At 56.9% G+C, this 18,032-nt stretch overlaps 1 protein-coding gene across 4 annotated transcripts; it reads left to right on the plus strand.

Annotated features, from left to right (window-relative positions):
- Window positions 1–1,045: 1,045 nt before the first annotated feature.
- On the plus strand, window positions 1,046–16,576 carry Grk6 (G protein-coupled receptor kinase 6). 4 transcript variants are annotated; one of them, XM_021639126.2, is made up of 16 exons: window positions 1,046–1,293; window positions 5,037–5,132; window positions 6,010–6,122; window positions 6,254–6,331; window positions 6,657–6,757; window positions 7,039–7,131; window positions 7,227–7,290; window positions 7,402–7,542; window positions 8,021–8,211; window positions 8,897–8,934; window positions 9,020–9,109; window positions 10,065–10,273; window positions 10,355–10,492; window positions 14,520–14,657; window positions 14,739–14,873; window positions 15,050–16,576. In XM_021639126.2, exons 1-16 carry the CDS (start codon window positions 1,242–1,244, stop codon window positions 15,053–15,055), a joined length of 1,683 nt encoding a protein of 560 aa, XP_021494801.1. In that variant the 5' UTR covers window positions 1,046–1,241; the 3' UTR covers window positions 15,056–16,576. The 4 variants fall into 4 exon arrangements, with proteins under 4 accessions (XP_021494801.1, XP_021494800.1, XP_060228517.1 ...); XM_021639125.2 differs by having other exon boundaries at window positions 15,487–16,576; XM_060372534.1 differs by lacking the exons at window positions 1,046–1,293; window positions 6,010–6,122 and having other exon boundaries at window positions 15,485–16,576.
- The last annotated feature ends 1,456 nt before the right edge of the window (window positions 16,577–18,032 follow it).

Below are 18,032 nucleotides of genomic sequence, written 5' to 3' on the forward strand. Positions count from 1 at the left end.
CTTCCCGCCTAGCACGTAAGCACCGAGTTTGGCTTTCTTGCTGTCACAGCTATATCCGGAACCTGGCTGGGTGCCTGAGAGAAAGCAGTAGCAGGTTTTTTTTTTTTTCTTTCAGTAATGAATGAATATGGATCAAAGACACCTAGTAGGATCCGGTTGTTCCTTAATCCCCGAGTTTGGACAAGCCTCCGTTTCCTGCTGAGCGAAAAGAGGTGTGGAGTAGGAAGTGGGGGTACTGAACTACACGGCGCTGAGGAGCTGAAAAATTCGAACTTGTTTTCCCCGGCCCCTCAACATGCAGCGCCTCAGCTCCCCACCTGTACAATGGGTGTGAACCCATCCTCAACGACTCGGGGTGGCAGCGCTGCCTTATAAGGCAGCAGAGGCCGAAGGCGGCCGGGCGGGTGGGAGGAGAGAAATCACAACATCCGGCTGCGGGGGCGGGGTGCGGGTGCGGCTGGGCGAGGGGCGGTGCGCCGCTGGGAAGGCGACCTCCTCCCTCCGGTCCTCCGCTCGCTCCGACCTTCCGCGCCCTTCAGAAGCAGCCGGCTCAAGAGACGACGGCAGGCCGCGAACCCCAACCAGGCGACCTGCGGGCCGGCAGGACGCACGGCGGGCCGCGACAGAACCCCAGACGTCCCACCTGCGAGCCCGGGCGCTCGGCCACGCCCCCGCCCGACAGCCCAATCAGAGCGCAAGGCTGCGTGATTGACGTCTCCTTAATCCAATCACGTGTTAGGTCTCCCGGGCGTGGCCCCCCTTCCCAGGGCCCACCTTCCAAGACCCGGCAGAGGCTCCGCCCTAATTGGCAGGTCGGTGTCCTACCCAGGCCTAGGAATTCGAACCTAGGGGCCGAGTCCCGCCCCCAGCCCAACCAGGAAGAGGCGACGCCATGGGCCCGCCCCCTCTCGGCTGGAAGCGAGTGCTCGGCTCCGTGGGCGGGGCGGGAGAAAGAGGCTGGCCAATCGCAGCGCGGCGCGGGGAGCGTCCGCTCGCCCATTGACTGAGCCAAGTAAACAGAGGGCGGGGCGGGGTGGGCGCCGGTGGCCCGGGAGGGGCGCGGAGCGAGCGGCGGGCGGCGGCGGCCGGGGAGGCCCGGGAGGCCCGGGAGGCCGCGGCGCGGTCAGTCGAGCCGAGCCGAGCCGAGCCGAGCCGAGCCGCGCCGGTCGCCATCGGCCCGGGCTCTCGCGGGCGGTCCCGGCCGGCGGCGCGGCCTGGCGGGCCGGGCGGCGCTGCAGCCCATGGAGCTCGAGAACATCGTAGCGAACACGGTGCTACTCAAGGCCCGGGAAGGTGAGGCCAGGCAGGCGGGCGGCCAGGCCCGGGTGCGGGGATCGCGGGCGCGCGCCCTCCGAGCTCCCCGGGGCGCCCGCGCCCCGGCTGCCTTGGTGCCCTGCAGTCTGCACCAGGACTCTTCGCGCAGACGGGAGCCCTTCCGGCCTGCCCGCCGCACCTACCTCCGGAACCTGGGGCCCAGGAGGGGCGGGGGTCGCGCCGCGGGCCTTGAGGCGGGGGTGGGCGGTGGAGGAGAAAGGGAAGGAAGAGAAAAAGCGGGACGGGGCTTCCAGGAGCGTGTGTCCGAGGCCTCTAGGAGGTGAGAGGCAGGAAGGTGCTGTGCTCCACGTGCCCCAGGCCCAGATGCCCTGTGCGGTACAAAGTTGGTAGTCTGTAAAGATTGGAGAATGAATGAACCGAGCCTTTGCACAGACAACCCAGCCGACATGGGGGGAACTTCTGGACACGCATGTCACCCACAGACCCACCCCTCTGGACACTAAAAACGGGCGAATGGGCAACGATTTTTGCATTCAGCAAGCCTATGCCCTGTCACAGCACAAAGAAATAAGTGGGAGCCGAGCATGCTGGGCTGTTAGGACTCCAGGGTTAAACCCTGAAATCAGTCTGGTGGAGGTAGTGTGTGCGCACATGGTCGTGCTGTGGAGGAGCTCGTTGGTTTCACTATAGGTGGTATCTGGCATCTGCTCTGTGAGGGTCCTAGGTGGCCAGGACCAGGCCTTACACCTACAGGTGCCTCCTCAGACACCTATGCTGCACTACTCTGTCCAGGGTGCTGGGCCAACGGTGAACAAGATTCTTTTTTGAACTCCGGGGAAGGGACGTAGTGACAGTTTTCCACTCTTGGATGGACTTCCAGGCTGAAAGAGTCACGGAGTCATGGAGTCTTCACTGTCTGTGTCAGGTTACAGGTGGGAAACTGAGGCTCAGGCCAGAGACTAGCCCAACGAGGCTGTAACTGGCCCAGGCTTAGGCATGACGCCCAGTAGAATCTAGGAAGCTCAGAAGCCCCCGGTGTGGTGCAGCCTCTGATGTCCTTTGCTACCCAGTGCATGTCACACCCAAGGAGGAGTTGTCTGGAAATGGGCTGGGCACGCTGGTCCCTAGTGCCCAAGGGAGGCTATCTTATCTCCTGCCCCTTATCAGCCTCAGGGGCTGGGCCTTCCTCTCAGCCTCTGGGGGCATCTGCCGATTCTGTTCTGCCTCGTCATCCAGCGGCCAGGGAGGAGGGGTGAGGAGAGCCAGGGCCAGGCCTTACTTCCTGGGGCTAGCCAGTTTGGGCCCCAGCCTACCGAGGGCCTTGCCTTGCTGGGCCGGACACTATGTGCATCTCTGCACAGTCTTTGCTGGGTCTTGGATGAAGCACATAATAGTATGGCCAGAGTGGGGCTAGTGCCTTCTCAGAGGACCTATATCCTGGGCTGACTATGACCCCCATACACACCTGCATGGCTTTTGACATACTCCTGCCCCTTAACATCATTTTTGCTATTTATTTATTTATTTATTTTAAGGAAAGCCTCATTGTCATGGAGTCTTCTAATACCCATGAACTGGTTGTGTTAAAATCATTTCACAAAACGGCTGGCAGCTTGGGACCAGCTTTTCAAATGTCCAGAGGCTGTCAGCATTTGGGAAACGTGTGGTGTACATATACCCTTAGCTCTTTTTTGTTGATTCTGTTTCTGAGATGAGATATATATATATATATATATATATATATATATATATATAGTGTGTAGTTTCAGTGTACTTGGAGCTTGCTATGTAGAGTGCCTCCCAAGTGCTAGGCTTAAAGGTGAGTTGGTCATGTTAGAGGTGGGTAAGAACTTGAATTTGAGAATGGGACTTGAATTCTCTCCCGCTGTCAGTCATCGCTCAGAGCCTCTGTGATCTCAGGGCCTTGACCCTGGAAGCTGCACTCTCATTTGGATTTTCTTTTTTTGCCCAGGTGCCAGAGGCACACAGGAGGAGGGCATGGTAGGGGGAGAGGAGCCCCACAGATTGGCAGCCAGTTCTGGGACAGGATATTTGCATGTGACTTTTTGCACTCGCCCTGACACAGCTGGGAGGAGGGAGGAGGAAGTGACTGCTGGGGGAGGCAGGCAGATGCAGGGTGAGGGACCTGGGTGGAGGGAGACTGGGAGGAGTGAAGCAATGGCTGTCGGGCACATGGAGTTCAGGCTGCAGCAGGGCCACCAGAGTTTCTCAAGGAGACACTGCCACACTTCCTCCTTCCTGGGGAGACCAGTTAGGAACTCAGCTCTGCCCCTTTCCCAGAAGGCAGCTTTGCCCCCTATACCACTTACACTGGGTCAGATACACAGTGCTGGGGAAACTGAGGCCAAGCAAGGGCAGATGATTGCCCTAGGCTGTCAGTAAATTAGAGCTGGGTCTTACCTTTTTATACAGTCCTACTGAGTGCTGGACAAGTTCCTCTCACTCACCCTACAGTGCCTCTGGAGGTGCCATGGAAATTGGATGGTGTTGGTGTGCAGTGATGGAGATTCAGGTCCAGGAGGTAGCATGGCTCAGGCCCCTCCCAATGTCCTTAGTGTCCCACAGACACTGTGGCTCCTACTCTGACATGCTCTGTTTGCCTGCAGTGTGCGTTTTTTTGTTGTTGTTGTTTGTTTGTTTGTTTGTTCTGAGACTGTGCCTGTGTAGCCCTGATGGTCCTGGAACTCATTGTGTAGACCAGGCTGGCTCAATCTCACAGAGAGCCTGTCTCTGCCTCCCTAGGGCTGGGATTAAAGGCATATGCCACCACCTCCAGCCTCTTTTTATAAGTTTTAGTTTTCACGTTTCTAGTCAAGTTTGCTTGTTGCTCAGGCTTGTGCAGGTGGGGGTGGGGACTGCTGAAGCACACATTTAACCGACCTGCCAGGCTCTGGAGGCATCCCAGCAGGCTCAGCATCCCGAGTGCCAGCCTTCTCCCTCCACCTGGCTGTGGACAGGGAGATAGTTCTGGTCCAACACAGTGTTAGGGCCCAAGGGGCTTGCCCAGACCGCCCTGGCATCCCAGGCATGTCCCTGACACAGAATCTCTCGCTGGCATGCCTTGTTGTCTTAGGTAACATCCTCCAATGTCTGCTTTATTTTTTGTTAGTTTGCTTGGTTTTTGTTGTTGTTGTGTTGTTTTGTTTTGTTTTTTAAAGACCAGGGTCTTACTGTCTAGCCTTGGCTTTTCTGGAACTGACATGTAGACCAGGCTGGCCTCAAACTCAGAGATAAACTTGCTTCTTGAATGATGGGCTTAAAGGAGAGTGCTGCCCTACCTGGCTTATTGTCTCCCTTCGTTCCTTCGTTCGTTCCTTCCTTCCTCTGAGGCAAAGTTCTCTGGCTACCCCTGGCTGTCCTGGAACTCACTCTGTAGACCAGGCTGGCCTGGAACTCAGAGATCTGTCTGCCTCCACCTCACGAGTGCACCACCATGGCCCAGCTCTTGTCTACCTTCTTAACCTGTAGAATTCCTACTGAGTACAAGAAGTGAATGGGGCCAGGCTGTGCTGGAATGTCCCCAGTGCTCTTCTTGGTTCTCCTCCTGGGAGCCGCGCACATGGGCGTGCAGAAGGTTGTGTGCATCCTAGAACTTGCTGAGGGTGTGTTGGAGTGTGTGGAAGGAGTCCCGAGGCAGGCCTGGCATGGACGGAGAGCCTCTGGACCAAGTGTTGAGGGGCGGCTTCGGAGGCCAGTGGCTCAGGCCTCCAGCGAGACCTGGTTCCTGCTTGCTCTTGCAGGTGGTGGCGGGAATCGCAAAGGCAAGAGCAAGAAATGGCGCCAGATGCTGCAGTTTCCCCACATCAGCCAGTGTGAAGAGCTTCGGCTCAGCCTCGGTGAGGCGGGGGCGGGGCTCTAGGCTGCAGGAGCAGGCTGGGGGCTGCCCATGAGGGGTGCTGGGGGAGAGGGGCTGTCCAGGAAGAGGGAGGCTGCATACTCCAGCCCAGTTTCAGTTCCTGGGTCTGAAATGGGTGGAGGGCAGAGAATTGGCACTGACTGGTATCAGTGGAATGGGCCTGGGGAAGAGAGGAGGGCTGGGCTGCCCCGGAGGGGCGTAAAAGAAACGTGGGAGGGAAAGTCAGCCTGGGCCCAGCGGGTTTGGAACTCTAGGCGTGGGCTTGTGAGCCTCGGCTAGGCCAGCCTAGGGTACCCAAGCAGAGCTAGAGGAGTGTGATAGTTACTTGTAGAGGCGGCAGAAGGGCTCACCCCTTCCTGCTTCTTGGCTGAGGATCTGAGCAGTTCCTTAGGTGGCCCAGACCTATGTTGATGGCTAACGTGTGGGTAGCATGTGCCCTGCTTGGGATGGGGCCCAGCTGAGAACAGAGGAAGCCACAGCTTCCTCTCACACTTTCGCCAGGCAGGCAACAGGTGTAGAACTGGGCTGGGCCGGGCCGGAACCTCACAGACCACACCCAGCCCCAGAACTGTGCAAGTCTGTGAACCAGCAGACAAGAGGAAGGAGGCTGTCCTCCGGAGCCCAGGCTCCTGGCTGAGTGACACTGAGCTTATTAACCCGCTTCTCTGGGTCCCATAGCCCCCAGGTTACACCGGAATCACAGTGGTGCCCACCTGAAGAGGGTAGTGAGGGCTCTGGAGAAGATAAGGGCCACTACTCTGGGGGTAGAAGTCTTGGGTCCCATGTAGGGGTATAAGGCAGAGTGTCCTGCCAGTGAGTTGTAAGCCTGTCCCAGCAGCTCCTCTCTTGGCCCGCAGAGCGTGACTACCACAGTCTGTGTGAGCGGCAGCCCATTGGGCGCCTGTTATTCCGTGAGTTCTGCGCCACGCGGCCTGAGCTGACCCGCTGTACTGCCTTCCTGGATGGGGTGGTGAGTGTCGGGCCCCAGGGCCCAGCCCAGCAGAGAGGGCAGGCGGAGGCCCTGGCCACTGCTCCTCCCACCCCCACACACGCCTCTGTCTCTCCACCCAGCCTCAGGCTTCCTTGCCTCTCACCCTACAGGCCGAGTATGAAGTGACCCCGGATGAGAACCGGAAGGCATGTGGGCGGCGGCTAATGCAGAATTTTCTGAGCCACACGGTGAGTGAGCAGTGATGGAGAGGTGACAGCAGCAAGCAGGGCCCAGTGACAACAGGCAGAGTGACCAGAGCCCGGGCAGTGAGTACCTGGGAGCTGTTCCAGGCAGCCGTGGGCACGGAGCCCAGGGCTCAGGCTGAGCTTGGGTCAGGCAGCCTGCCAGCGGCTGCCTCGCCCTGTCTTAAGTGAGAGGGCAGCAAAGAGGCAGCAACTGTGCGACCCACCACAGCCACCCTTGGTACCCACAGACATCTGGCAGTGGTGCCGTGGGAGTGGGCAGTTGTCCAGGGGAGCCCTCTGCACTGACCTGTGTGTGGCCTGTCCCCAGGGTCCTGACCTCATCCCTGAAGTCCCCCGGCAGCTGGTGAGTGACTGCGCCCAGCGGCTAGAGCAGGGACCCTGCAAAGACCTCTTCCAGGAGCTTACGCGGTAAGGCTCCAAGCCCACAAGTCTGGAATTGCACTGGGGAGGGGGCGCTGTGGGCCATGACATCTGGAGCAGGCTCAGTTCCTCTTCCTGTCCGTGCTGTTTGAACTTCACGGTTGCTTCCCTGCTCGGCCTGGCGTGCCTGTGTCCTGTTGGTGCTTCAGTGAGCTCATCCGAGGATAAGGATGCCGCACCAGGGCTGAGCACACGTGGAGGGGGGCCTGGGCCCTCAGACAGGGAATTGGCGCGCTGGGCTTGTCTACAGGTGGAGCCTTTCTCTACAGGCTGACCCATGAGTACCTAAGCATGGCCCCTTTCGCCAACTACCTCGACAGCCTGTACTTCAACCGTTTCCTGCAGTGGAAGTGGCTGGAAAGGTGAGCTCCCCCAGGCTGGCCTGTGCCCGGCCGTGGGCTTTTCTCCTGGGGGCCCTGCTTGCGTAAACACTTGTTTCTTTTACTCTCACCTATAGGCAGCCAGTGACCAAAAACACCTTCAGGCAGTACCGAGTCCTGGGCAAGGGTGGCTTCGGTGAGGTGAGTGGCACCGGGCCTTGCCGGGTGCACTAGACTGGGCCCAGTAGGCCTGAGCCCACCTCCAGCAAGAGCATGGCTGGCTCCATTTGTTCCTGTCTACCCTGGCTCCAGGTATGTGCCTGCCAGGTGCGGGCCACAGGCAAGATGTATGCGTGCAAGAAACTGGAAAAGAAACGCATCAAGAAGCGGAAAGGGGAGGCCATGGCGCTCAACGAGAAGCAGATCCTGGAGAAAGTGAACAGTAGGTTTGTAGTAAGTACACAGGCGCCTCCTTCCGTCACCCTCTCACCGTGCCTGTCCCTCTCCTCCCGTCACCCCCCTCCCGTCAGCGTGTCCCCGTCCCCACCGGAGCCCTGTCCCTGCCCGCCCTCCTTCCCGTCACCAGCTCACTGTGTCCCCGTCCCCACCGGAGCCCTGTCCCTGCCCGCCCTCTTTCCCGTCACCAGCTCACTGTGTCCCCGTCCCCACCGGAGCCCTGGACAGCCCCCAAAAAGGGTGGGGTAGGAGTGCTAGTCCAGGCTCAGGAAGCCTGCTGAGCCCTGAGGAGTGGCACGCAGAAGATTGTTTGGGTGTTGGGTTAGCGTGTGTGTGTGTGTGTGTGTGTGTGTGTGTGTGTGTGTGTGTGCGCGCGTGCGCGCGCGCACATGCACACTCAAGCATGTATACACACACACACACACCAGGCACCCCCCACAGCTCCCGTCTGAGGGTGTGGGTCTCCTGAGCACAGGTGAGCTTAGCCTACGCCTACGAGACCAAGGATGCGCTGTGCCTGGTGCTGACGCTGATGAATGGAGGGGACCTGAAGTTCCACATCTACCACATGGGTCAGGCTGGCTTTCCGGAAGCGCGTGCCGTCTTCTACACCGCCGAGATCTGCTGTGGCCTGGAGGACTTGCACCAGGAGCGCATTGTGTACAGGTGAGCGTCGAGGTGGCCATTCCCGGCCTTCCTGGCTAGGGCAGCGGTTAGGTCCTGGTGGTGGCTGAGGCTGCCTGTTCGGTAGTTTGGTAGACAGTGGGAAGGTGGTGTGCTGGGGGTTTGTCTAGTCACAAGCTGAGGTTGGCTCCAGGCTCGAACCCTCTCATAGGTGATAGATTTCAGCGCTTCAGACCTAGGTTTTGGGCTCTGGCTGGCTGACCAACGTGTGAGTTCTGATTTTGGGGAGACCCTCATTCCTGCCTCACGGGTGGGCTCAGAAGTAGAGAGCCTGCTTGTGGTTATGGATGGAGATTTCCTTGAGCCTCACGGGCCCTCTCAGGGGATGGAGGAGTAGCCTCATGTGACAGAGAAGGGGGAAGGGAGCTTCGACATCAAGGGTGAACAAAGGTGGTGTCCAAGGATCCCCTCCCCCTGGCGGGTCCCCCACTGGGTGGGAGTCCTCACTTTGGACTGGAGCCACTTGTCACTACCGTAGAAAGTCCCTGAGGCTCTGGCTCTCTGGGTCCTTGCCTGCTCCCCTGAGTTTGCCGCTGCCTGAGGCGAACAGAGCTCTTTCACCTGCTCCACGCCTCATCCCTGCAGGCACTTGAGATATGAGAGAGAGGCTGCCTCTGGCTGGCTTCCTGGAAAACCGGCATCTGACCCTACCTTTCTCTTCCTGTAGGGACCTAAAGCCAGAGAATATCCTGCTGGATGACCATGGTGGGTGAGAAGGCCCGAGTGGGAGGTGGGCCGAGGTGGGAAGGCTTGCCCAGCAGTGGGCCCACCGAGTCCCTGCCCTCCCCAGGCCACATCCGTATCTCTGACCTGGGACTGGCTGTGCATGTGCCTGAGGGCCAGACCATCAAGGGTCGTGTGGGCACTGTGGGCTACATGGGTAAGTCCCTTTGACCTCATACACCAGCTAGTCTTCTGGATCCCCCTGTTGTCCCAGGCTGGCCTACCCACTGCTGTGCTGGGGGTGGCTCCTCCCCTCCAGTAGTTGACAGCCCACACCAACACGGCGGCTGCTCTTGTTTTGTGACTTGCCAGCCCCCCGCATTGTGACCCTTGCTGGTCGTTTGCTGGGTGCTTATTGAACACTGAGGGCTGGGGTGGCGGCCCTGTGACATCGAAGAGAAGGCAAGGCCTATCCATGGCAGTGTTCCCTGCCTGGCCCATGCCTGGACTAGCATGCCCACCTGAGGTGTGGGCAGCGGAGACCTAGCCCGTGGACTGTGGGCCCGTGCAGTCCTGGCTCTCCAGGCTCTACCTTGGGGAACGTGCCCCACTTTCAGCCTCTATTCTCCTGTGAAACCTCCTGAGAGCTGCTCCCTGAGGGTTCTGAAGCGAAAGGAGATGTGGAAGGGAGAGCCCTGTCGGGGCGGGGGTGGGGTCAGTGTCGGTGTCGGGTGGGCGGTGGGTGTGCCATCCCCTGTGAAATGCAGAGTCACAATCAGTAGTTACATGGTCCTGCTTCGGCCTATGTTAGTTCTGAAGTCACATTGTTTTTAGAATAATTTGAATCGATTGCCAACATTTAATAAGCTGAACAGCTTCATGTAAAAAGAAGTTGGGGTTCTGGGTATGGTGCGGCCCATAGAGCACTTACCTGACATTTGTGTGGCCCTGAGTTCAGCAAACTCCAGCACTGGGGCCCGAGTTCCCCGTGAAGACGCCACAACAGCTGCTCTTGATGAGCTGAGCTTTCTTACATTGTTGAAAAGTCCCCACCAAGCCCATGACATGCCTGACTAGCCAGTGGGTGTTGGCACTGATGCCCTGGTTCTTGCTGGGGGCCTGAGGAGGCCCCTTGTCCTCACTGCTTACCTGACACTCACTCTGTCCTGAAGCCCCCGAGGTGGTGAAGAATGAACGGTACACGTTCAGCCCTGACTGGTGGGCACTGGGCTGCCTGCTGTACGAGATGATTGCAGGCCAGTCACCCTTCCAGCAGAGGAAGAAGAAGATCAAGCGGGAGGAGGTGGAGCGGCTGGTGAGGGAGGTGCCCGAGGACTACACGGAGCGCTTCTCCCCACAGGCGCGCTCGCTCTGTTCGCAGGTACCAATGGGCAGAGGCGGCCCTGGTGGAGCTGGGCACCTCGCTCACATTCAGGTGCCCTAACGCCCCTGCCTTCCACAGCTCCTCAGTAAGGACCCTGCTGAGCGGTTGGGGTGTCGAGGAGGGGGTGCACGTGAAGTAAAGGAGCACCCTCTTTTCAAGAAACTGAACTTTAAGCGGCTGGAAGCTGGCATGCTGGAACCGCCTTTCAAGCCTGACGTAAGTCCTGCTCACCCTTGCTAACGGCAGGCCAAGCCGGGGGGCGGGGGAGAGGGGGGAGAGGAAAACAGTGGCCAGGGCACTAATGGCTTGGGCTGCCACCGCCAACATGTATGTATGAGCGTGTGTGTGTGTGCGCGTGTGTGCGTGTCCATGCACGCACGCGCGCAAGTACATGAGTGTCTGTGTAAGTAATCCTAGGCTTGTAGACATAAAAAGCCCAACATCATGTGAGCTTTGCTCTGCCAGGTTAGAATGGGGGGTAGACACCGAAATTCGCTTCCTGTCTGTACAGGAATTGGTTGGTCTTCCGTGGCAGGCGTCCTTTCCCTGGGAGTGTGGCCTGGCCTCACAGCTCAGGCTCACGTCTTCTTAGTTAGCCACCCAGTGCACTCTTGTTCAGGAATTGGAAGTGAAACTCTAAAACTGTTGGCTGGAGAGCCTCACTGGACACCTGTGTCACATGCCTCTCTGGCCCAGGGGACGAGTCCATTTCCAAAGGAAGCGGAGATGGTCGGGCCAGCATCTTCAGGAGAAAATTACCTCCTTAAATTGTATTTTAAGCGGGCATGGTGGTGTACACCTTTCCCAGCTCTCAGGAGGCAGTGGCAGAGGCAGGCAGTGGTTTACAAAGTGAGTCCAGGACAGTTAAGGCTACACAGAGAAACCCTGTCGAAAGGAAAGAAAGATTAAAGGAAAGAAGGAAAGAAAGGAAATTTTACTTTAAAACCTTTATATCCTTCTTGACTATGTATGTGTTTGTCTGTGCATGTCTATGTATTCGTCTGTTTTTTCTCATTGCTACTTGGTGGGTTCTTTTCTGCACCCTTTATCCCCTGTCCCCCATTTCATCCCCCATCACTAGATAGAGAAAGAAGGACGGGGGCTGTTGATTTCTGAATCTCATTTCTTTCTTCCTGTTTCCTTTTTGACTAACAAACCACAGCCAAGCCCTCCGAACAACTAAGAACCACCAACCCCAGTTATCAGAGTTCTAGAACGCTCCACCTATCAGGACTCTAGCATTTGGATACACTCTGAAAAATACTTCTGTGTTTTTGTTGGTGGTGGTTTTTCGTTGTTTGTTTTTCTTTCAAGACAGGGTTTCTCTGTGTAGCCTTTCTGTCCTAGACTCACTCTGTAGACCAGGCTGGCCTCAAACTCACAGAGATTTGCCTGCCTCTGCTTTTCCAGTGCTGGGATTAAAAGTATGTGCCACCATGCCCTGCTGATTTTGTGTTTTTCAAAGAAACCCAAATACCAGAATTCTCATGACATATGTCTGTGTGTGTGTGTGTGTATGTCTGTGTATATATGTGTGTAGACAGGCGTGCAGCTGCCACAGAAGTCAGAAGCCTCAGATCCTCTTGGAAATGGAGTGACAGATGCTGTGAGCCCCTGTGTGTATGAGTTTGAGGAATTGGCCCAGATCCTCTACAACTACAGTGCATATGTTTAGCCACTGAGCCACCTTTCTAGTCCCAGAATCTCCCTTCCAGAGAGCTTCACATCTTGTGGACTAGGTGCCCTGCGGGCAACATGTCCTCTAAATATTCAAGCCTGAAAACAGGCCTTGCTCGAGCCTCGGCCCAGTGCAGCGTCTGCTGTTCATTTGGCTGGAAGTCTCTCTGGGCTGTTGCTGGGGCTTTGTGCTGGGCTGCTAGGGCTCTGTCTCATGGTTCTTTCTGAATTTGGGTTCCTCTGTGACGTCAGAGGAAAAGTTCTGCTTGCCCAGGACTGGGTCATGTGTTTGCCTTCCTCCTGTAAGGTTGTGGGCACTGGGTCCTGAGACTGACAGTTTGTCAGGAGCCTTGGGAAAGGCTTCAGGTGACAGGCTCACCAGGTTGATGGCTGTCAACTGTGTGCATTGCTGCATTTGACAAATACCTGAATGCCTGTGTGCCAGACCTTGGATACCTGAGATCCACAGAGACAGGCCTGTCCTTAGCTCTCATCAGAGAAACAGCAAACTAAGCTGATAAGCAGGGAGGCATTCAGGCAGTCCTGAGTGGGACAGAGGAGAAAAAGCAGGCTAGGAAGGCAGTGGTGAGGGGGCAGCCACCTTAGGATAGTCGCCAAGGAGCTGATGCGTAAGTAGAACTGAGGGAGAGCCTCGCCAGGATGTGAGGGCTCAGGTGGTGCAGGAGGAAGGAGCAGACTGAAGCCCTGCGGCCGGATCAGCCCAGGCCGTAGAACAGGAACCATGAGACCAGTGTGGCTGGAACCTAATGTGAGGTGTGGGTGTGGTCAGAGGATACGAGTGTAACCTGGGGAGGCCAGTGAAGGAACCTCTGAGTGATGGCTCAGATGGTAGGCACACGCCTCCCGAGAGGGTGAGCATTGTCGGCGAGCTGCCTTGAACTGAACAGGTCTGGCTTCATTATGCTGCCTCAGGCTGATCCCTGCGCTGTACAGATCACCTCACTGAAATTCTTACACTGCCTATGTTCATGTGTTCAAAGTGAGAAACAGTCAGGGGCTTGCAGCTTAACCTTTGAAGCACTATGAAAAAGCAAACTTGACTATGTATTTTTATTCACTTCACATCCCCATTGTAGCCCCTCCCTCCTCTCCTTCTGGCTCCACCCTCCCTCTTATTTTTTTAATTACTTGTGGCATGAGTAGCTGTGTAGGTGTATACATATGAGTTCATGTGTGTCTATGTGGATGTGTGCTTGTGAATTCATGTTCTGTGTGTGTGCATGTGAATTCATGTGGAAGCCAGAGCTGTCAGATCCCTAGAGGAGCTTTAAACCTCTAGGCCAGCACACGACAATCATTTCTTTGTGGGAAGGAGGGGAGGGCAGGTTTTCTCTGTGTAGCCTTGGCTGTGCTGGAACTCATTCTGTAGAACAGGCTGGCCTGGTCAGCGACCCGCATGCTGGATGATGGTACATTTTTAATGGCTGTTCAGATGAGCCTCCTAGCTGACCTGTGTGACCGCTTCAGTGAAGGGGTCCTGTGACTCACCAGGAGTTCAGCACGTTTTCACCAGTCCCTCCAGAACCCACACAAAACCCTGTGTCCACCAGGGCTCCAGAGCTTTCCCTCCTGCACAGGAGAGCTCTAGTCCTCTCCAGATGTCTGATCTTCCGGTATGGAGGTAGACATGGCCGTGCTGCACACGATGCTCGTGGCTGGCTTCCTTACTAAGAGTGCTCTTAAGGTTCATCCGTGCGGTAGCGTATGCCGACACTTCATTCTTCTGTGGAGGGGGATAATATTCTACTCTGTGGATATAAATTTTATTCTTTCATGGTTGACATGAGGTTTTTTCTCCTTGGGGGTGAGGCTATCAGGAATAATGCTCTCTACTTTTGTTTTTTGAGATGAGGTGCCATTGTGTTGCCTTACGTAGTTTTGAACTTGCGGACTCACGCATTCTTTCTTCTGCAGTATGTACGCTGGCATAAAACTACACAGCCGTGTGTGCTTTATCTTGTCAGGGTTCTCCAGGTTAGAGCTACCCTTTTACATGATGGTGATGTGTGTTTCACCGTAAGTGGGAGAGTGGGTACTGTGATAGAACCTGGGCCTCATGCCTCCTGAGCCAATGCACTGCCACTGAGCTACACTGCCAGCCCCAGGAAGATAATATTTTAATTACCTTCTTGTGTGGTAAGATTTTGAAAGCAGCGAATTGAGTTAGAAAAGAGGCGGCCTTCGGTGCGGACGTCAGCAGGGGCTGGGAAGCGGCTGGGAAGACTGCCCAGCGCTGGATGTCTTAGAGGGAGACCCCATCCAGGCCCCAAGTTGGGAGCCAGCAGTCCCCTTCCCACCCAACCCCAGCAGCACAGCTGGGCAGTTCTGTGCATGTGGAAGGCCAGCTCAGCCAGGCACCAGGCCTGTGCAGTCCCTGCGCAGAGAGGTCCAGAGCCTCGACCTGAGAGACAGCAGAGGGCTAGGCTGAGGAGTATGGGCCCACCTTGCCGCTCTCTCCAAACCAGGGAGCTGCAGGTGCCAGGCAGATCCAGCCCGGGTGACTGAGCCTCAAGGCCTGCTGACTGCTCCCTCTGTCCACCCCCAGCCCCAGGCTATCTACTGCAAGGATGTTCTGGACATTGAACAGTTCTCTACAGTTAAAGGCGTGGATCTGGAGCCCACGGACCAAGACTTCTACCAGAAGTTTGCCACGGGTAGTGTGTCTATTCCCTGGCAGAATGAGGTAGGGATCACCCTGCCAGTGGGGTGGGCTCTAGGCAGGGCATCCCTGGGGCCAACTCTCACAGCAGCCTGTTCCTGGTAGATGGTGGAGACTGAGTGCTTCCAGGAACTAAATGTCTTTGGGCTGGATGGGTCCGTCCCCCCAGACCTGGACTGGAAGGGCCAGCCCCCGGCACCCCCCAAGAAGGGATTGCTACAGAGGCTCTTCAGTCGCCAAGTAAGTCCTGGCAGGGTCTCACCTGGGCCCCAGCCTGCTCCACTGGGATACGGGTGGGAGGGAGCCGGGGCCCACCCTGGGAGTGGGCATCTTCCAGCCCTGGCGGTGCCTATAGCGCCTCACTCCTGCCTGTCCCTGACGCCTGGCTGGTCTCATGGCCTCTTTTCTCTTTCCAGAGGTGAGCAGTGTGGGCTCCTCATGGTTGGCCTTGCTGCCTCACTGTGGGGAGCCCGGGCAGCCCTTCCATGACAGAGCGAGATGTAGGAGAAAGAAGTCTGGTGCCCACCTCACCCGCCCCCTCCCTGCTGCTTGCTCCCTGCACCCTGACCCCCTCAAGCTGCTAACCTTGCTTAGCATCTGTCTCCTTGTGCCTGAGTCTGTCCAGGGGATAGACAGAGGCCTTGCTTTGACAGACCCTGGGAGCTTCCTAGTCTTACCTCAATCTGTTGCCAGAAAGCTGTACCCTGACAGCAACCGTGTGTGGCTGAGCTGCAGCTCTAAGCCTCTTGTGGGAACCCAACCCTCTTTGGGCATAACCCTGGCCTTGGTCGGCCTGTGGTGATTAATGGCACCTGCTGTGCCTCTCTCCCTCCATGTTCTCCCTGTCCTCCAGGATTGCTGTGGAACCTGCAGCGACAGTGAGGAAGAGCTCCCCACCCGCCTCTAGCCCCCAGGCGGAGGCGCCCTCCGGTGGTTGGCGGTAGCAGCTACTCTCAGTGACGTTTACAGTTTTGCACAGTGGTGTTCCCCATTGTCCAATCAAGTCGTGACCTGGGGAACACAGCCGGAGCTGTCCCCAGTGTCCTCCGTCCCTCAGCCCCTGGCCCAACTGAGTTTGACAAGGCCTAGGCCATCTTGGGACAAAGGTGCGTCCCTTCGGCTCTCCTGTGTGGAGCTCGGGGCTTTATGTATTTATGTATTTGTACGAATGTATATAGCTATCAGAGCATTCTCAATTCCACCCTGGACATGGCACTCCAGGACAACTCGCCCTAGCTGGGAGAGCCAGGAGCTGGCAGAGGAGCCAGTGCCAAACGAGGTTTCTCAGGCCCACTGCAGATGAGCAGAGTATGGGCCAGGCCAGACCGCTGGCCGCCACCAACCTCCACGTGAGATTTGTGCCTGCTGTTATGGACACAGGCCTCCACCTTCTGGTTGCCCAATGCTTTCACTCTTCCTCAGCCTTTGTCAGAGCCGGAGATGGGGCTTTGTGTCCTCTAGGCCCCGGGCGGCGATGTAGCCACAGACTGAGCTGACCGGGCCCCACTGACCACTGCCCAGGCCGGGTCGCCCTCTGCCTTCCAGCTCCCAGAGCACAGTATCTCCTTCTGGGTCATATCCTCAAGACATCTTTTTCAGAAACGCCCCAGCCCAGGCCCTCCAACATTCCAGAATCCCTCCTAAAAGTAGACATGTGCCCAGCAATAATCCATCCGACCCTGTGTGTGCCTATTGGGGCAGGGTGAGTGTGTGTCTGTGTGAAGAGGGTAGGGTGCGGCTGTGCCTAAGCCCCAGACCCTAGCCCTGGCCTTTCCCAGACTGCGATGGCTGGCTGTCCTGATGCTAGAGCTGGGACAGCATGGGACCATAAGGCCCTGGCTTTCCATATTTAAAGCCAACATAAGCTGCCGTGTGTCTGTGTGACCAGTGTGAGCTGCCACGTGTCTGTGCAAATACAGTCTGAGCACAAGGCTGGCCAGCCACCCCTGCTTGCCTCTTTTTTATTTCTGCTGTTTCAAGGATTCTTACTGGTTTCTTGACCAGCTGGAAAGGATTGGAGATGGACCCGGATGGGACTAGAGTTGGCCTTCAAAAGCTGAGGAGCCCTCAGGACTCCAACCAGACCTTGGTGTGGGGACTCAGTCCCTGGGTTTTCCACTCCTAGGTGGGACACAGCCTTGGATACCAGCTAGGGTGTATGCTAAAGTGACAGATGCATATGGCTGCCTTTACAAGGCAGCCTTGTAAACTTGGGGGTGGCCTGGAGAGGCTGTTAGCAATGCTGGCCCCGTCAGTGGCAGCCTGGGTTGCCCTGTGTCCATGAGGTTCAGCTGTTCTCTAGAAACGCGTGTGGGTGGGTGTGGCAGGGTAGGAGGGACCAGCCACCTGTGTTTCAGAGAGCATTTTCTGAAGTTAGTAACTAACTGATCCTGACGCAGTCACCTGGAAGACAGGAATTGGCAAGAATGTTCTGGAAGGCCAAGGAGGGCAGGGTGGACTCCAGGACTCCAGGAGGGAGACGACCTGTTCAACTGCAGATTTCTCCCAGGCTTCACAAACTCCTCCCGTTTTTAACTTCCCAAGGGTCCCTGGGACCGCCTTGCCTGTCAGCTGAGCAGCAGGCATGTGAGTGTGACAGCCATGGGCACACGTCCTGGACCAGTGATGTCTGAAGCTGTCTGCACAGCCCCTCTTGTCCCTGGATGCTCACTATGTGGGAAGGTCTCAAACTACTTTTTTTTTTTTTAAGATTTATACAGTACTCTGTATGTGCCAGCAGAGGGCACCAGATCTCGTTATAGAGGGTTGTGAGCCACGGTGTGGGTGCTGGGAATTGAGCTCAGGACCTTTGGAAGGGCAGCCAGCGCTCTTAACTGCTGAGCCATCTCTCCAGCCTCCAGCAGCAGTTAATAGTTGCCCACAGGTGTCTTTCCAGTAGGGGCCTTCTAGCACATAAGGTGCTTGCTACCTCTATCCATGCAGAGGATATTAGGCGCTCTAGATTCGGGGGGTGGAAAAGAAGCCAGATGAAAAGGTGTGCGAGGGTGTGTGGGTGCCAGGTGCTGCCATGAAGTGCGCTGCCTGCTGCTGGATCCAGACCCTCTAACTTCCTGTGGTCCGTGAGGCCTCCAGAGAAGTTGACTGCGGTTAGGCTCACCTTAAACCCTTCCTGAACTTCCCCAACAAGACTGTCGGCACTGCGCCCCCTCCCCCAGATGGAGCTGAGGTCCCTGCCAGCTTGGAGCTGATCCAGTAGGCAGGGGAGCGTGGGAACAGTGGCCCTCGGTGTGGGCGCATTGTGGAGCGCACGTCCTTTGGCACGCCTAGGCGTGGCTGGCTTCACCGGTGGACACCGGTTCTGAGTGTCACCTGTGGATTTTGTGTTTGCTCGCTCACTTTTACTAGGGCTACTGGGAAAGTCACCTGGTTTTCTTCTCA

Source organism: Meriones unguiculatus, chromosome 19 (assembly GCF_030254825.1).
Source record: "Meriones unguiculatus strain TT.TT164.6M chromosome 19, Bangor_MerUng_6.1, whole genome shotgun sequence".
Taxonomy (NCBI): Eukaryota; Metazoa; Chordata; class Mammalia; order Rodentia; family Muridae; genus Meriones; species Meriones unguiculatus.

Bases quoted from the DNA above. Each gene is read 5' to 3' on its own strand.
- Grk6 (XM_021639125.2), top strand. From the start codon at position 1,242: ATGGAGCTCGAGAACATCGTAGCGAACACGGTGCTACTCAAGGCCCGG. The intron at 7,291-7,401 runs GTGAGTGGCACC...CCCTGGCTCCAG, and splicing joins GCAAGGGTGGCTTCGGTGAG to GTATGTGCCTGCCAGGTGCG. The intron at 9,110-10,064 runs GTAAGTCCCTTT...TCTGTCCTGAAG, and splicing joins GGGCACTGTGGGCTACATGG to CCCCCGAGGTGGTGAAGAAT.